The sequence below is a fragment of the Paramacrobiotus metropolitanus genome, unplaced genomic scaffold (assembly GCF_019649055.1).
Source record: "Paramacrobiotus metropolitanus isolate TYO unplaced genomic scaffold, Prichtersi_v1.0 Parri_scaffold0000006, whole genome shotgun sequence".
Taxonomy (NCBI): Eukaryota; Metazoa; Tardigrada; class Eutardigrada; order Parachela; family Macrobiotidae; genus Paramacrobiotus; species Paramacrobiotus metropolitanus.
Window position 1 is genome coordinate 798,192 of NW_026570226.1, and position 17,470 is coordinate 815,661.

The following is a 17,470-nucleotide window of genomic DNA, read 5'->3' on the forward strand; positions in this document are numbered from 1 at the left end:
TTTTGGTTTCCCTGCGTGCCTGCGCCGGCCAATTATAACAGCGCCGCGATGACGTCAAAAGCGGTAACCACGCCTAAAAATATGTTCTTTCCAAACTTCAGTAAAGAGCCGACGCAAAACTTCATAACATTTTATTATTGAATGATTACTTCTGAAGCTTTTTTCAGTTTTTTCGACATTTATCATAAAAATTAAAGTAAACTGTAAACGAACCGGTGTTATACGGGCACGTTTACGTTGACATTTTAATGTTTTTTTTTATTTTCCATTTTCCCATGAATGACGCTGAATCCCTGTTGCCAGACTTGGTTTTGATGTGCTGAATCGTTTAGTCCATAAGACTGACTGGAGGCTTGCGATCCTTCAGAATGATCATCATTTGCGAACAGTGTAAAGGGTTTATGCAGGTGTCCAAATCGGAAAGCCACTCCAGCAAAGGATATCATGTTGCTTGCCGAGTGTGCAAATCTGATATTCCTGTTGCCGATCTCCCCGGCGGCGTGGTGAGTAATTTTTTATAAGCAGCAGTCAGTTTACACTGTACACAAACACGCTTGCCTGGTTCTGAAATCACTTGCGTCCTTTCCAACTTTTCCTTGTATTGTTTTACCGCTTGCATTGGCAAAAACTTTTGTGGAGTATCGTTTTGGTGATTTGAGTACAATACTGGTTGAACCAAACGGATTGATTTTTAGCTGGTTTGTTCATTTTATCCAAAACTGAAGGAATTTTCGGAGGTTCTTTCCGGTGACGACAACGCTGGGAGGAACGAAACTGAAAGTAAATACTTGAAGCTATTGCTGACATTTGGACACATCAGCCTTTTGCTCAGCCTTGTTATTTTCTGCATTGACAAGCTTCTTTTAATTGTAGGCACATGTCCAAAATGCAACCATAAGCGGGCATACTACCATCAAATGCAAACTCGGTCTGCGGATGAGCCTATGACCATATTTTACAAGTGCGTTTCTTGTGGAAATCAATGGAGAGAAAACTGAACGGCTGATACTATGTTAGTGTGTTTCCTGTAATTTGAGTTGGGCTTTTAATAATTTATAACTAGTAACTTCCGGTTGTTAGACTGAAAGTGTTGCTGCATTAACGTGACGAAATCTCATGCGCTCGAACGGAACCACTTGTAGTTTGTACATAGCGGCATTACCGCTCCTACGAATTCGAGCGCCTAAATTCTGATACTAAACCATTAAACAGAAGAAACTTAAATGACGTGCGACGGAAGTTGCATTATATCGTCTGAAGTTAAACCTCTCACAATAAAAACCACCACAACAACCTTATCCAGACATCCAAAAACTGCCCTTAAAGCGTAATTATAAATTGTCTCTGGAAATTTTAAAATACAAGAAAAGTATTCACTGTACAGTGAAAGGCACGACATTCATCACAGTTCATAAGCGGAAGGATGCTTCGTTATCTTCAAGCGCGCCAAGCGGTCGCTGGCTCGTAGCAGCTCAAACATGACCGGACAATCAAACGATTCGCATTCCACATTGAATGACTGCGTACCCATGCATCCTTGACAAACCTGCAACCATAGAATTAGATCTCAAGCAACCTCCAGCATTTTCCTGAATCTTCACATCAGCATAAATCCATACAGGAGTTGTACAATCACGAAAGAAGTATAAAAGTAAATCAAAAGTCAAAATTTATTACCAGCTATGAAATAACTTTAATTTATCTAAGTTTCATGCACAGATAGATCGTGACTATTAACTTCAAGCTATCCGACTCCTCACCGCAGTTGCTTTTGCAATGGCTGTTTCCCATCGTTTACAGTCCGAATAAAACTGTTCCGCGGCGGCCCCACGGGAAACTTTTTTATTGTTAACCATCAGAGTAAAATTATTCCTTCCCAGCAAGGCTTGTGTGCAAAACTTATAAAAATATGGTAAATCATTTATACAGCTATCCAGGAGCCCCGTTCTGGGTAACGTACTCAACAGCCTTTCTTGTACTTCGAAAAGCCTGAAATAAAAGACAAACATAATAAAAACGCAATGTCTGTGCACACGCGGTTGCTTGCCATTTTTTGGAATCCAAACCAAGGAGTAGTAAAATTCGATTGAGGACAGGGACAAGCTGGCGACTGCAGTAATAGTAGCCATGCGGACGCAAGGAGGGATCTTGGAAAAGTTCAGCCGGTGGGCGCACGAGAGAAAGCAGAGTCCGAGAAGGATCACCGTATGTGATAATGTAAGGGACACGCTCGCCTACACGCGGTTCATTACGCGGATCCACCCGAGTCGACTTTCTACAGAACGTAAAAACGTATGACAACTGCAACCAAAAAATTCCCTTTTTTGCAATCGCAATCAAAACGGTAAACTTTTCACACAGATGTGCTAAATCCTTAGTTGATTACTAGCAGTAATAATGTAATTCACTCTGTGATACTTAAAACTGCAGAATTGTGCATAGATCGTACATCTGCACAACGCTTATTTTGCAGAAATAAGCGTTGCACAACTCAGTAACGAATTCTGTCGCTACGCAGCTGCCGTTTTTTTTCAAACATTAATGCCTTTATCTAAACGAGACTGTATTTACGAACGCAATTATTCAAAAGCTGTATTTAAGATATTTTGCGAAAGCTATTACGAAGGGGTATGTTGTAACCAGTAAATAACGTGCTACGCGTTATACATCTCATACTTCGCAATTGCCAAAGCCGGGACCGATGCTCCATCTTTGTAGCTTTCACGCCCACGATATTCTTTGGCAAAAATAAAGTCTTCCATTTTTGTGTCACCCAGTAAAACACTGGCGAATCTCCCTTGTACGAATTGTTTGACGGACAACAGATCGCAGTTGCGGGCAAAGAGCATTCGAATCATATCTTCCAGCGTCTAGCAATTGAGAGAAATGTTGCTTAATACGAAACTAGCTGTACAAAGATGAATCACGCTACCTTAGATACCAAGGGACAAGTATCCCGCCGAACAGTCTCAATTCCTTTCGCATCGAACGCGGGATTAGTCTGGTCTTCGTTCTCATACATAAACCCACAATAACGTTTCTTTGTCTGCAGAACACACGGCAAATATACCTGCAAACGAATTATTTACGTAACCCTCAACAGGTTTGAGAGCTAAAAAAATAACGGCAACCTTTTCGAATTTTAGTTTCACTGGTTTAGGGTTCATATCAGTGATGGCTTTTTCGATCTCTCGGCCGATTCGGAAAGCTTCATGTTTCGTACGACCCCGAAGAAGAACGAACATGCTAGACCGGAAGAAATGTATTTGTTAGAAATGCAGGATAACAACAAATATTATGTTACCGAACACATAATACTCCGTTTATTCATGACAAAGAAAAGTAATATATTTTACAAAAAAAACAAAAATAAAAACTTAACTTTCGAGCGTATGAATCAGTTACATTAAGCTGACAGATTCCTTAAATTCTAACCCTTTGAAAGAGCAAAACCCTTTCATGAACAGATATACAAACAAACGTATCCGGATGCAGAAAAAGAGGCAGTACCGTACCTGTCTGTGTCTCCATAAATAACACGGGCATTCCATTTGGGAGTAGTTTCGACAAATTTTATGGCTCTTTCTAAGGTTTCCCGTCCTTTCGAAACTATCGCATCCCCAATCTCGACACAGGGCATACGCCCTGAAAAGCTTGCCGAGGTGTAGCCGTATGTCACATTGGCAATCAGTTTCAGAGCTAACTGGCGGGCATGTAGAACTTTCTTTAAAACCGGGTTGTTTTTATAGCTTTCCATAGATTTCTTAACCATGATGCGAGTGTTGAGAATCTCCTCTAGCATGACAGGCAAAATTCCGCGACGCACAGTCTTGGGAACAAAGGCCACTCCATTTGGCGAGAAATGCAATTCATTTGCGTGTTCCTTCAGGAAACTTGGGGAGATTTTCATTGCAGTACAGCCAAATTTAAAATAATCTTTGCTGAAATAAAGCCACTGGCCGTTAAAGATTCAGTATATAACAAAACGAATTAATCAATTATGACGCCTTCATCCAGCGTTCCAAACAATACTTACTTTCCCATATATTCCACTTTTCCCAAGCAAGTAGAGAAGCAATAATTATATGCAATAACCATAGATGGGTACAACGATTGGAAGTCCAGGACTACGACAGGATCCAGATAAAGGCGCGACTGCGGTTCCAAGATCAGTGGAAGGCATTCCTGGGCCGCCATCCTAACAACAATAAACAAATTAGAAAACTTTTATAACACAGATAATGCCCACTACATAAATAATGAAACTCAATTCCATTTCACAATACCGGATTTTTTTTCACCAGTAACGAAGCCTACCCTTTCAACTGATCACCGCTAGGAGAGACCGGCACAAAATTGTAAGGTTTCGCCAGCCTCAGCATCATCGATTCCACCCGCCACTTCAGAAAGAATATAACGGTAATTCGGTATATGCTGTTTACAGATCTTGCGCTTTACCTGAGATCCACGAGTTAACGTTTCGTAGAACTGAATTCCAAAGAGACGGGAGAACTCACTCGTCTGACGGATAAGATCAAGTTTCCGAAGCAATGCCACGTTAAAAGACGATTTAGTTATGACATACTCCATAGCTCGCCATCTGGACCACAAAGTAAACATTTTGTAATTTTCGCCAGTTTACAGAAAATGAGTAAATGCGCACCGGCTCAAATTGCCTAATGGCTGACCAAACCATTCTGTAAGGGTTGTGGCCGAAAAAAGGTGGAATCGAAGTTTAAGGACATGGAAAATCACGTTTTCCAATGAATAGGTGTAGAGATTTACCTGCAAGCAAGAACGACGAATGTTCACTGCGATCGTGGGAGACAAATGTTCAGTGATTTAAAACTGAAACATACATAGCTAACGTATATTACTTTTTCAAAGAACGCAACTGTTAAAGACCATTAGACCAGTCCAATTATTTTTTTTAGTTTTATTCCATTCAACCTCTTCAACTACGACGGTTTACCTCTTTTCTCATCAGCCTCCAAAGGTTCAGTACAACACGGCCTACCACGTGAAATTCGGACATTTTTCTCGCTTCATATTCAGCAACAGCTTGAGGGACGTGCCGCTGCTGAATAAACTTGCTCCCCACTGCTAAAAAATGCAGAGATTTCATTTTGTCTTTTTTCTACATTTCATCTACATCTACATTTCATTTTGTCTTTTTTAACTTTATCCATCAGATTTCTCAAACCATATTCAGGCATATTAATTAGTCCAACAGAAAAAGTAGTGAATACCTGGTTTCGACAACCTGGAAAGCAACCGAAGCACATTTATCCCAAGCGCGTTTCCTCGTTCAATTAAATATCCCCAAGATGATAACTGCACTTCATAACCGATTAAAATATCAGGGTCAAGGCTAAAACAGAAAAATATTTTGAGGATTTTAAATCGAACATTTCAAGATTCCTATCGTAGCGTAGGCATACCAAACGAGTAAGTACTACTCTAGTAAATATCACGGAGGATGTTAACGAATATTACACGTGTAACATTATTCGTGTAAAATTCTTCGGCATTCTTATAAATGTACCATGTCCATGCCAGAAGCAATTGTTTATTTAATTACAGCAGTTTTACCTCCGAACATAGTTGATAAGGGTACAAAAAAGCTCCTGTTCGTCTCCTACGAACCACAACTGAAGATCTTTGAAGTATTTCCGCCGCGATATCCAAGATACAAAACGCTTCGTGTTTCTTTCACGTGCAGTGACTGTTGACACAGAGTCCGTACAGATGCAAACAACCACATCATTAGCTTTTCCATCCCCAGTGTCCGTCATCAGCGTGCATACAACAAACCGGACCGGATCCCGCAGCGGATCACAGCAACGATCTTTAGCCGCATCAGCATGCAGTTCCAGGCTCAGAAGTAAAAGGTTTTCCGACTATTGGTAAGAATAATCAGGTCGCTCATAACGCAATCGTATCATCACTTTTCCAGCTTTAACAAACTTTTCCAGCTTTAAGTAAATTTTTTCCCTATTCCAGTTCTTTGTGAAGATTTCAGCCATAAAACAATGTCATCTACCACTGTTACTGAAGTATGATTACTGTAAGTGTGTTTTTTCCCAAAAACATCAATAAACTGCGCTAAACATGCGCAGGAACACAGCAGAAATGAACCGTATGTCGGAATTTAACACCCACAATTATAGGGGTTTACCAGTTACCTCATGTAACACTGCAGCGGTATCGTCCCCAGGTAGCTCTTCCTCTTCTGCGATCGCTAAAGGCGTCCCTAAATTTCGTCCGACCAGCTCCTACAAGAAATGCGTAAATTTTAGAGTTATTCTGGAAGTTTTTCAAGATTTTTCCTGCTTTTCATTCGAAATCAACACTGTTAAAACCAAGTTTACCTCAAACCGATGGTTACTACGAGCTTTTTGGGCCGAACGAGTTGACTCGCCCGATGATGCTACTGCATCGTCGTCATGCCCAGTAGCAAACAAACTCAAACTGGTGGACGAGTTTTCGCTTTTCAGTTTATTCTTTCCAGTGCGATCCAACATTCTTGTAATATGGGACAAATTTGGAAAACCAATGGCAGGTGTCAAAACAACTTTACGACCATCAACACGCTTCGGCTGCCAAAATCTCTCTTCTGCAATAAGCTTCAGTTTTCGCTGCTTTTCTAACTGTAATTCTTTGACGAATCGAATGCCTGCTGCAAACAATGCTGAAGATTTGAACTGCATTCCGAAGCCTGCATATTCGACCACTTCCCGTACCTGTAAAATAAGATGACGATAACCTGACAAGATAAAATGTTAAAAAGTACCGTATAGACCGTTCTGCGAATATTCCATTTTTGTATACTTCCTCGAGTTCCTCTGTCCAAACCTCAATTCAGTCAACTGACACGATCATACAAACAACTATGGACTGTACTTTCATACTACACGTTCAAAGAACAGCTGATTTGTCCTAAATCCTTACTTGTTTAATACCAGTTGGTCGGTTCACTACAATTTCGCCTTTTTCTCTGTAATTACAAAATTTTTTCAAAATTCATAACAATCGATTGTCAGCGCAGAATTCGGCTTACGGTGCTATGTCAGCTCCCAGCTCTTTCAAAGCAGAATAGTACATGGACCATTTCGTTTGTAGACTGTGGCGGTTTGCGGTCATCTCTATCTCACTTCTGCTTGGAAACCCCAGAGCAGGAGTTAAAATCACATCCCCGTCCCAGTCATCGGGTAATGGTTGAAGGGCTTGGGCATGTTCCTTCAGTTCCGATGTTTTGGTAGGTTGGCTAAAAGTAGCAGAATTTTCTTCTGTTGGTTCTTCAAACAGTACGGGGGAATGTCTGTGCTGCGTGCCGCTGACATCATTGGTAGCTTCATCAATCGGCAGGATGTCTGGGGTATTAACCGCATCGCCTGGTGTTTCAGTATTTCCAGATTCTTCCGGTGAATCAGATCTGCAAATGGTGAAATAGCTCGTCTGCGCATACTTTTGCTGGTTCATGACGCTGTACGGGGGTATACAGATAATGGTAGAATTTTATCAGAAATAACGCTATAATATCCGAAATCTCTTATTTGAAAAGCAATTAAACGCTCGTACATGGAATCGAAATCAAAAATAATAGTTTCCTGCATCTTCCCACTTTCTTCATCATCGGCCTGGAGAATGTTTAGTGGATTTCCGTTTTCGGAACCTTCTATTCTCTCTTCTTCCACCATTGCTGCCAAATCGTACAAAATATTTGCCAAATCATCTGAAAACTCGCATAACAGCAGATTTTCAGTTTAAAGTCTACTTGTATTCGAAAATTTAGAACTGCATACCATCGTGAGACTCGTCATACTGCAGTTGCTGAATCTGCTCAGCATCTACCACCGAATCGGAATTTTGCGAAGGTTCTGCAATTACAGAAACGAAAATCATAATGCCCAGTAATTCAGCCACTGCATTAAATTGCATTTCTGAAATGTTTCCAAAACTTCAATAAAACTCTACGTACTTGCATCGGCAAGCGTGTGCCGGTCAAGGTAAAATGAACTGTTAACAAGCTGAAGAGCGTTTTCCGTTGAGGCTGTAGCCACGCCGACCAGCAGGCTGTCGTCCATGGAAGACCTTCCGCGCGTGAAGTGTCCTACTCCGGTCACCGGTTGGCCATGTCTCGCAACACTAGTAGAAAAACTCCTCAAATATATTTCGCGCACTACGCACCAAAAAGAGCGACGTATACCTTTCGGAAGAATAAAAGGCATTCAGTTTCTCCCGCAACCTGCTACGGAAAAATATTTCCGATTTGGCCGGCTCAGTATCGTAACGGTCTGCAAGAAATATTATTAATGACAGCTTGCTTGCTACGTAAATAAGAGTAAAAACGGAAAACTGTTCTTAACAAACTAAGAGGCTATTTATACCTGAGTAGCTGAAAACTGAAAGGCTACAACACTGCTCCTTAAACAAGCATAGATACAGGCATTAAAACAGACCATGTGCACCAGAAATTTTACAAACAAAATTATTAGAAGTACCAGCCTTGTGACGGGGGTAAGTTGTTGACCGCTTGTAGTCCTCGACTGACTCGCCTCGCATTCTCATCCCGCCAAATAACCGCCAATCCCGGATTCGTGCCGATTTTTATCTCGATTTCTTCGCGATTCAATATGTGATCAGAGACCACGTCAACTTCCAGTTCACAAGAACTAATTCGTTTCAATCGATTCGTGCTGCAGCGCAGTTACGTTTTTTATTACCCATGATATTGAAACAGAAAAATATTCCAGACTACAGCCAGTCGGAAGTACTAATTATTACAAACCTCACTCCAACGTTAGCAAAAATTTGCGTATTTGGTTGGTGGTAAGTCGTGGCGTTTGTTAGGTTTTGCGATGCTCGAGTAAGAGAAACCATATCGTCACGGTATTCAACTCTTTTGGAACAAAAATCTGCGAAACACCAAAGCTTACCATGTTAAGTATGTATGTGACAGCATGTCTGTAAAACTAAAAGATGCGCTAACCAAAGCAAATTACATTTAGTTTCACAGTACCGTACCTTCAGGATTGACAGCTCGCAGTTCCCAGGCCGAAGCATTTATATAATTCATGCCTTGCAAGTTGTAATCCATAAAAAACTAGAGAATTTTTTGTCAACCATATCGATCAACAACGTAAGGGAAAACATCAACCAAAATGCATCATCGGCTTACTTGAAGAAGGTGTGGGATGTGCGATTCGTACGGCTGGAATTTCTTTCGCAAAACTGCTCCATTCATCAACAGTTTGACCGCACTGCAACAAAATCGTTTTAAATGGAAAAAGGAAACCTGTATTGCATCACAGTAAAATAAAATGCAACTGTCTCAGAGAAGCGACGACATAAAACCAGTCGAATGTTCCATATTGCTGCGTCTCACCGTTTTATGCTTTGCGCGGAATAAAAATATATTTTCAAAAACATCACTTCGTCTTGGTAAAATCCGTAGAAAGGTCTACAAAAAGAGTTCCAAGCTGAACTTCGTAAATCTGTGATAATAAATGAATAAATTCTACTTACATCCCCTTAACGATGGAAATTTTATATACATGCTGTTGTTCCTTATCAGCTGTTTTTGACGAGGTAGCATCAAACAGCGGCTCGTCACCATCGTCCTGTGCATCACCAGCGTACATGTTTAAGGCGCGATCCAAACTGGTTGCGAACAATCTCAGATAGTCTTCGGCCGGCGACACCCCATCGTAAGGAACGTAGAAATAAGGAAACACTCGGTGTACGTGTAAGCAAACGGTCTGACCTGCGAAGGAACAGTACGCTACCAAATATGTGCTTACTTCAATAACAAAATAAAACAAAAATAAAAAAATTCGATAACATAATACAGATGTTTGTAAGTAATTTACAGTCCAGTTTTCGTCCATGTGTGCGATAATGTATTTCATTGATGCTGCAAAATTCTCTATTCTCTTTGCTGCAAAACTCTTTACCTGCCGGCGTAGAACCGAAAATTCGCACAACAGGAACACGAGCGATGGGAAGTCCAAAATCAGAACAGACGGGATCCAAACCTGGTGTTGGCTTGGTCATATAGGAATCAGCGGTGACTATCCGCACAGAAAACTTCGCACTTCCAGACATGATGCTCCCACTTACACGTGCTTAGTTGAAAGTAAAGTTACAAAAAAACTAGAAAAAAGCCATAAGAACAATGTATTTTTATATATATGTACATGCTCCATTTGCGAAGAACAATCCTCGTATTAAAGTTTGTAAACAGTAAACTCCAAAAACACTTAAAACAGGTGCAAAATATCCAGCTGTATTCTGTCGTTGTTTTGAATCTTTTGTTACGACTGCGACTTTGAGCTACGCGTGCGTCGTGCAAAACATACAACACCCGCTGGCGGGTGCTCGCTATAAACTTCATGCCTGCTTACATTCGGCCTGCGTACGGCGGCTACGGTCTACGACGAATGCGTAGGCTGGTATTCGTACGGCATGTCGGCGTATCGACGTCGAACTGGCTCTAATCTAATCGAAAAACTAAAATTTCGAAAGTTGGAAGAAACGTTTGTTACAAATTAACAAGTAATATTGTAATAACAAATTTACAAATACTCATATTTTTCGTGCCGTTTTGATAGATCTCCGCCGCCATGAATACTCGTACTGGTTGAATGGTAATTACGGAATTAATGGTCATTCGTTAAATAATGTTCGGTGAACCTACAACTGAAATGGTACTTATATCTTTGTGGAACTATTCGCCAGCGTAATTACGCAACTGTGAGAATACTGTTGCGCTGACGCAGTTGCGAATTCGGTTTTTTTTTGGTTCTGCGCTAGCTGTGAGTAGTGGAACGTTGCAAGTTTTGTGTCGCATTGAATTCCCTGGAAGCCAGGCCCTAAATCGCAACTTGAACGGTGCTGATTATAGCCTAATCAATGGCGGATTGAGTGCGGGCTTCACGTCTGGTACGTTGACGAGGTTCTATTGTCGGCTCCGTTTGAGGCAATTAAGGGACGTAAAGTGTAAATCGAGTTCCTTCCGGACAGCAAAGGTAAGTTAGTTCGATGCCCGTTTTAATTAATCATGAATGTTTCGCGGCATTCTTTATGCTTCTGTGACTATGATATCAGCCATAAGTTAGGCCCATAACGTATCTGGTTTCATGAGTTTATGCGATGCGTCAACAGTAGACGATTTAAACAAAAGCATCGATACAGTTGACGGTAATCTGCAATCTGCATCGACCCTTTGTTTAAATTGGTCGCATCTGTTTTTATGTGTGTTACAGTATCTTCTGTTTTCTGCCGTCTTCCCTTGTTATTTTGTGAGCGGTGACTGAGCTGCCTAATGTCTGTTTGTATCTGAACTGGCTCGTATGATTTTACTGTCAGCATTCTGTCTCTACTCTAGCCGGTAAAATAGGTGATGACGATGCTGTCTGGCTTCCGGGCAGGTTTACGCTATGTCGTTGTGATTGAGTAATATTACAGGACAAATCATAATTACGATGAAGTGGCTTAACTGATGTGGTTTAAGCTGGAGATGTGCAAAGAGAGCGGGAGTTGTTTTATGGATGTTGAACACAGATGAGTTTGTGAACCTTCATGGACAAATTCAGGTACTTGTATGGATACTATCATTACACATACTGTACATACTTCTATGGACTTGTGGTTAGGTAATTTTTGTGTCTTGCATTATGATTTAGTGTGTTGTTGTAGGCTGAATTCTAGAATCTACGAAAAAATTCAGAATTTTATTTATGTAGCCAGTCTTGTTGTTTGTTTCAGTACATATTTTATACCAAAAGCATATACGTACATATCTGCTTATTGTTTTATTGTTACACATCCTGGCGTAGCTTCGAATTTAATAATTGATAAGCGACATGTCATTCCTGGTTAAAAAATTTCCCCACCATGGATATAACTAGAATTATCTAATCATGGGTAAATGGTAATCACTAATTACTACGAGTAGACATGGATGTATGGCCTTTTTTGCGTACCGTATTTTTTGGTATGAGGTTGGAATTGGAAGATCAAGAATTCCTTCCAGAAGACTTGCCGATTACAATTGCGCTGTTTAATTTTTTGTGTGGGATAATCGAAGTTAGCCTATTCTTAGTCAAACGAGATCATTAAAAAATCAAGTAACTGAAAATGATGTAAATTGTTTGTTTTGTTTATGGGTTTAGTGGACGGGGGCCTTTACCAGCATCCTCCGTGACTTCTGTCGCGTTGGGCCAACCAGCGAAACAATGCCCATTCCCTTTTACGCGCCCACTTCCTCCTCTTCCGGCAGAAAGGCCTCCTCAGCCGCCGCCGCCACCTTTTCCGCGGCCCACAGCGCCCCCGCCGCCTGTGGGGATACCCAATGGTTATCGATCTGGTAACTCTACCCACATCGGATCCGTGCCCAGGGCCGGTGGAGTTGAAAAATCCAGCAATTCGGAATTATTTAATGGACGTACGAATCCAGCTCGAGATTACTGCCAACAGTACCAGAATACCAACGAAAAACGTGGAACGAAGCGTCCAATTTCCCCGCAGAGTATAACGAATTGTGACGGATTGCGTAATGCCGGTATCCAGAAAAGTGAGCTGAATCCTCCGGGCCGGAAGACCGGTTCAGAAGCAACTAAGAACGATTCTCTTCCAAACGCAAGTAATGCACGGAATAATCAGAGAAATACGTATTTCTCTAGGACCAATGGTAAGGTGCATTAGAAAAGCTGGAAAAAAATGGGACAATAGCATGGAGAGCAGAATGCCGTATGAGGGTGGCATCATTGTATATTTGAACCGATTTTTAATTCAGGAGTGGAAAGCGGAAGTGGTCGCCGTACTCGATTCGACTCAGTATCGGTGGATAGGGTTGGTCGAGGATCAGACAGCCATTTTGTCCAGGGTAATGTCGATGTTTATTAGTGTGAATGGTGAAAATTTTGACCTTTCATATTGTAGAGTCCAAGAGTGATTTTCGTGGTATTATCAGAAAAAGTGTTGCTGCCTATGACGGACGGCGCAATTCTCACGGTAGGTTTTTGCAGTGGCGAAGTTGTAGTTTTCTGGCTGATGACATTGTAATCCTTTGATTAGGACCAGAAACCAGTTGTGATCAATCTCGAAATAGCTTGAGAAGAAATATTCCATCTGACATTCCCGATCTTACCTTGTCCAGTCCGGAACCAAAGCGGTACTGTTTTCTGGAAGCGAGAGAGTTTTATCGAGCTGGTGGAAATATTGTGGTAGCAACTTCACGTCTGGAAGCTTTACATGATGCGTTTCGAAAACGAATTTTTGGTATATTCGAAGAGGCCAATAAAAAAAGTGAGACAACAATTAATAATCTGAATTGCTGAAAATGGGGCGCTTATGTCGGCCCATTTGTGCGGATATTTCATCCACAGTTTTGAATTATAGATAAAAAGTGTGATGATGAGTCGGAAGAATCTGATAGCGAAAATGAAGTGAGAAACTCAGGACAGTTTAGCGGGGAGAAAAAGCTGCGTGCAACAGATAGTGGTAAAAATCGCAAAGTGGATCCAAATGTGATAAATCCCGATCTGATGTTTAACGCCCATAATCGGGTAAACATCCATTTGTACATTTTCACAGATGTTCGGGAAAAAGTGGATAATTTTTGCGAAAAACGAAAATTTTTGCGAAAAGCGAATGCAGTTAAAAATTTTTTTTAAATTTCTTTAATTTTTAGCTGAACGACGGAAAAGCTTGCAGATGCTCACATGCTTTGCGGGGATATGGTATTAAGCATGGTCATCTTGTTGGCGAAGAAGAACATAAATTTCAGTGCAAGCCACTGAGTAATAATGCTCAAGATTTGTTTTGCTACCGTATGGTCTTGGATCCCGTGATCAACTTTGTCTCGCCGGATTCCACTAAGGTGCGACACGCTGGTCGGGAGTTCGCCTTTGCTGGATTTTGCATATTTTCGCATCAAAAGCTCAGTAAGGTATGTTGTTGGCGTGAGGAGTAGGCGTAAGATTTGTTATGTACGTTTTAAAATGTAAGATAATGAAAGGCGAGAAGCGATTAAATTCAATATGGTTTTAGTTTCCACGGGCTGTGACCACCCGGTTTAATGTCGAGTACGTCGTGCGTCTGGAGGAAATGCCGACGCCCGGAACCTTTGTTGTTGAAGATCTGAATATATTCAAGCGTTACATGTTCAGCGAATTGATGGAGTTAGTCGACTGGCATCTTAAGGCGGAAAATTTTGTCGCTGATAATGATATCTGTGATGTTTTCCACTTTTATCCAGTCTTTGGTCGGCAGACCGACGATTTGATGGAAATAGCTCCAATGAGTTCGGTTCTCTACCACATTCTCAGTGCATTTCATTTGCTTTTTTCGGATAGTGATATTGAATTGCTCAAGTGCGCACCGGATCTCGCCTTCCATGAACAGGTCGGGGCCTTGCGCGGTGGCCTTGTAGCTGTGCCTGGCAGAAGGCCTGCTGCTTTCCGCATTGACCAGATTGATGATGATGCTAGTGATGTTTCCCGTCGGGATAGGGATAAGCATTATCCGGCATTGGTGCATTTTGCTACGCGGTCGGTTAGTGCCGCTGATCCACGAACTTACAGGGAACAAAAGAAATTGGACCAAATCCGTAATGTATTGGAAACCAGACCCAAAAGCCAGATCACGGCGGAAGATAAGATACGTTTGCACAATCAGCAGAAATTGGTGGATGATTTGAGTAGAAATTCGAAATTGAAGAGAGAAGTAACCGTTGTAGTTAGCTCACGCGGAATATATAATACGGGATTGAAGTCGGATATCGCTCAGGTAACCTATGAATTTCATTTTGTGGAGTTTTGTGCTGTGATCTATGAATTTCATTTTCTGCAAGTTGTCCCTAAATAATTAGCGCCGTAACTGTCGTTTCAGTATGGAACGTTGATTCCGTGGGTGGCTTTTCATTTTCGCTATCATATTTCTCTGGATATTTTGGAAGAGAAGTTGCAGTATAAATTTAGCGACCGGAATCTGTTGGAATTAGCACTGACCCACCCGTCGTACCAGTTAAATATCGGCACGAACGCTGACCACATACGAAATGTCTTGTCAAATCTGGGATTCCGAAAAGCCGCGTATGGCCAAGCCGGACAAATTCCTAAATCTGGCATTAAAACTTTAATCCATACGATGGCTCAGCTGGGAGTGGAAGATGAAATGGCTTCCCCGATAAAAAATTACGAACGCCTGGAATTCTTAGGAGATGCTGTTCTGGAGTTTTTGACGTCGTTGAGGTTATTCTTAATCTTCCAAGACATTCAGGAAGGTGGATTGGCCACATTTCGGGCGACATTAGTACAGAACAGCCACCTGGCTGTGCTGGGAGAAACGTACAGTCTTAGTCATTATCTTCTGATTTCCCATGGGAGAGAACTGAGTTCCAGGAAGCGTATAACGGATAAGCATGCGGCTGCGAATTGCTTTGAGGCGGTATGCGGAGCCATCTATCTGGACGGGGGTATTCGATATGTGGATGAATTTTTTGGACGGTCGCTAAAAGTACGCCTCTTCAACGAAGATGACCATCTGGCCAAAGTGTGGATGTTACCGCCGTCGCATGTTAGCATGGTAAGAGTAATCCTGATAGTACTTGTAAGAAACTGAAAGTGTGAACGAATTTCTTTCCTTATACATGTGACGTTACCCGCCTTATAGCAAAGAAGACGAAATTCTGCTAAAAGCTCTTCGTTTTAATCCATAGAGTGCATATCCAAATGGAGACCGTCATCTCATTCCCCAGCACGAATTGCTGCAGCGCTGTGTTAAGTTTGAAGAACTGACGGGAATTCCGTTTACGCATATCCGCTTATTGGCGAATGCTTTCTCTTCGCGCCAAATCCACGATAACGATATAACAATGTAAGAATGCGATTTGAAAGCGCCAGGTAATTGTACTGCAGTGTTATGGTTTTTTTCTTTTAGTGGAAACAATCAGCGCCTGGAATTCCTCGGTGACACCGTATTGCAGTTGATAGTATCAGATTATTTATTCAAACACTTTCCCATGCACCATGAAGGTCATTTGTCACTGCTGCGCAGTTCTCTTGTCAGTAATAAAACCCAGGCTTTCGTGTGCGACGAGCTGGACATGGCCAGATTTCAGATTCGCGATCAGAGCTCGAAAGGGATTGGTTTTTCCGACATCAAAATGAAAGACAAAGCCGATTTGGTCGAAGGTAATTCATCTGGAAGCCAATAATATTAATTTTTGATACGAGTAATTCGCTTAAAATTGTTGCCATGTTTTAGCATATTTGGGTGCATTGTATTTGGACAAAGGTCTTACAGTATGCAGTGCGTTCTGCAAAGTGGTGTTTTTTCCGAAATTGACGGATTTCATATCGAACCAGTCATGGAGCGATCCAAAATCGCGATTGCAGCAGTGTTGCCTAACGTTACGATCGGTGGACGGCAGTGCACCTAAATTGCCGGAATACAAGTAGGTTTCAGTTTTTATTAAATGTTTCCTAATAAGATGCATATTCGCAGCTGGTATGTGTATTCATAACTTTAAAATTGTGGTTAATGTTACTAATCGGTTCGGTTTATTTATACGAATTAACTAGAATCATATTATTTAGCAAGATCCGGTAATGGTCATGCAAGCAGGCCTGCAGCTTTCATCTTATTCTTTTACTTTTTCTGACATTAATGCTAAGAAAAAAATCTACTGTGGCTTTTCAACACGTAATATGATAGAACTTCTAGTTGTTGCATCCGTTTTGCTGACATTATTGGTGGCACGGTCACGTGTACAGTATTCTCGTTTTTCAGAGTGATAAACAAAGTTGGACCGAGTAATAATCGCCAATATGAGGTGGCTGTATATTTCAATGGAGAAAGATTGGCTACAGCTACAGCATCAAATACGAAACTAGCCGAAGAAGCTGCAGCTGAAGCTGCCCTGAAAAACCCGACGTTTCTGGAAGATTATAAGCAGCAGAAAAGCTTTGCTCGCCGGGCTGTGGCCGCTCAGAAAGCGAACGCTAATCGCTTTGCAAGCACCAGTCAACGGGGACCAGATGCAGTGGGTGACCGGCGACCGCTCCGAGATAACTGATGATTCCATATGCCTTTCGAATTTGAAAACGGTTCTTTCATTTTATTTCACACCGGTTTTCTAATGGTGAGCGTTTTGTGCATTTTTATGGTTGAAGTTGTTATTTTTGGTGTTGAGTTTTCCCAGAATTTTTGTGTGTGGTGTTTTCTTTCATATTCTTTGTTTCTCAACTCGCATGCCCGAAAATTTTTGCGTTGTTGCTCTGTTATTTCGTTTTTTATGGGCGCAGATGCCCGTACGGCTGCATTTAATGAAGTAATATTACTGCGGCATTTGTTTGCATTGGCACATGTTTACTTATTAAAACATTATTCGAGTGAACAACCGTGCGTGTGGATGCTCAGTGTTAAAGGTGTAGCTCATATTGCCGGAACTTGCGGAAACCGA

General features: G+C 41.4%; 3 protein-coding genes across 6 annotated transcripts; 2 read left to right on the plus strand and 1 right to left on the minus strand.

The window, feature by feature from the left end:
* The first annotated feature begins 108 nt into the window (after positions 1-108).
* Positions 109-1,232, plus strand: LOC129581781 (DNA-directed RNA polymerase III subunit RPC10-like). Its single transcript, XM_055473015.1, has 3 exons — positions 109-503; positions 696-780; positions 874-1,232. The coding sequence occupies exons 1-3, from the start codon at positions 369-371 to the stop codon at positions 996-998; spliced, it is 345 nt and encodes a 114-aa protein (XP_055328990.1). The 5' UTR covers positions 109-368; the 3' UTR covers positions 999-1,232.
* On the minus strand, positions 1,075-10,261 carry LOC129581780 (DNA polymerase zeta catalytic subunit-like). Of its 2 annotated transcripts, none has more exons than XM_055473014.1 (29): positions 9,957-10,261; positions 9,529-9,766; positions 9,389-9,463; positions 9,182-9,263; positions 9,028-9,106; positions 8,792-8,918; positions 8,509-8,699; positions 8,210-8,297; positions 7,982-8,148; positions 7,806-7,880; positions 7,582-7,735; positions 7,061-7,435; positions 6,952-6,997; positions 6,372-6,743; positions 6,186-6,275; positions 5,593-5,900; positions 5,250-5,371; positions 4,973-5,103; positions 4,664-4,785; positions 4,459-4,600; positions 4,318-4,400; positions 4,037-4,198; positions 3,516-3,941; positions 3,132-3,246; positions 2,933-3,046; positions 2,677-2,870; positions 2,048-2,275; positions 1,761-1,989; positions 1,075-1,546 (listed from the first exon to the last, which is right to left on the minus strand). In XM_055473014.1, exons 1-29 carry the CDS (start codon positions 10,105-10,107, stop codon positions 1,403-1,405), a joined length of 4,830 nt encoding a protein of 1,609 aa, XP_055328989.1. In that variant the 5' UTR covers positions 10,108-10,261; the 3' UTR covers positions 1,075-1,402. The 2 variants fall into 2 exon arrangements, with proteins under 2 accessions (XP_055328989.1, XP_055328988.1); XM_055473013.1 differs by having other exon boundaries at positions 2,933-3,070.
* A 261-nt stretch (positions 10,262-10,522) lies between these two features.
* On the plus strand, positions 10,523-17,407 carry LOC129581541 (ribonuclease 3-like). 3 transcript variants are annotated; one of them, XM_055472673.1, is made up of 15 exons: positions 10,552-10,649; positions 10,816-11,030; positions 11,470-11,597; positions 12,177-12,694; positions 12,800-12,889; positions 12,946-13,017; positions 13,081-13,311; positions 13,405-13,571; positions 13,697-13,954; positions 14,056-14,793; positions 14,896-15,591; positions 15,725-15,882; positions 15,946-16,199; positions 16,273-16,462; positions 16,798-17,407. In XM_055472673.1, the coding sequence occupies exons 3-15, from the start codon at positions 11,584-11,586 to the stop codon at positions 17,081-17,083; spliced, it is 3,672 nt and encodes a 1,223-aa protein (XP_055328648.1). In that variant the 5' UTR covers positions 10,552-10,649; positions 10,816-11,030; positions 11,470-11,583; the 3' UTR covers positions 17,084-17,407. The 3 variants fall into 3 exon arrangements, with proteins under 3 accessions (XP_055328650.1, XP_055328648.1, XP_055328649.1); XM_055472674.1 differs by having other exon boundaries at positions 10,557-10,649; positions 10,907-11,030; XM_055472675.1 differs by having other exon boundaries at positions 10,523-11,030; positions 12,800-12,894; positions 12,954-13,017.
* Positions 17,408-17,470: the final 63 nt, after the last annotated feature.

Bases quoted from the DNA above. Each gene is read 5' to 3' on its own strand.
- LOC129581781 (XM_055473015.1), top strand. From the start codon at position 369: ATGATCATCATTTGCGAACAGTGTAAAGGGTTTATGCAGGTGTCCAAA. The intron at 504-695 runs GTGAGTAATTTT...ATTGATTTTTAG, and splicing joins CCGATCTCCCCGGCGGCGTG to CTGGTTTGTTCATTTTATCC. The intron at 781-873 runs GTAAATACTTGA...TTTTAATTGTAG, and splicing joins TGGGAGGAACGAAACTGAAA to GCACATGTCCAAAATGCAAC.
- LOC129581780 (XM_055473013.1), bottom strand. From the start codon at position 10,107: ATGTCTGGAAGTGCGAAGTTTTCTGTGCGGATAGTCACCGCTGATTCC. The intron at 4,601-4,663 runs GTGCGCATTTAC...TTTGTGGTCCAG, and splicing joins CCATTAGGCAATTTGAGCCG to ATGGCGAGCTATGGAGTATG. The intron at 3,247-3,515 runs GTACGGTACTGC...CTTCCGGTCTAG, and splicing joins ATTTATGGAGACACAGACAG to CATGTTCGTTCTTCTTCGGG.
- LOC129581541 (XM_055472673.1), top strand. The intron at 13,955-14,055 runs GTATGTTGTTGG...ATATGGTTTTAG, and splicing joins CGCATCAAAAGCTCAGTAAG to TTTCCACGGGCTGTGACCAC. The intron at 15,592-15,724 runs GTAAGAGTAATC...TTTAATCCATAG, and splicing joins CGCCGTCGCATGTTAGCATG to AGTGCATATCCAAATGGAGA.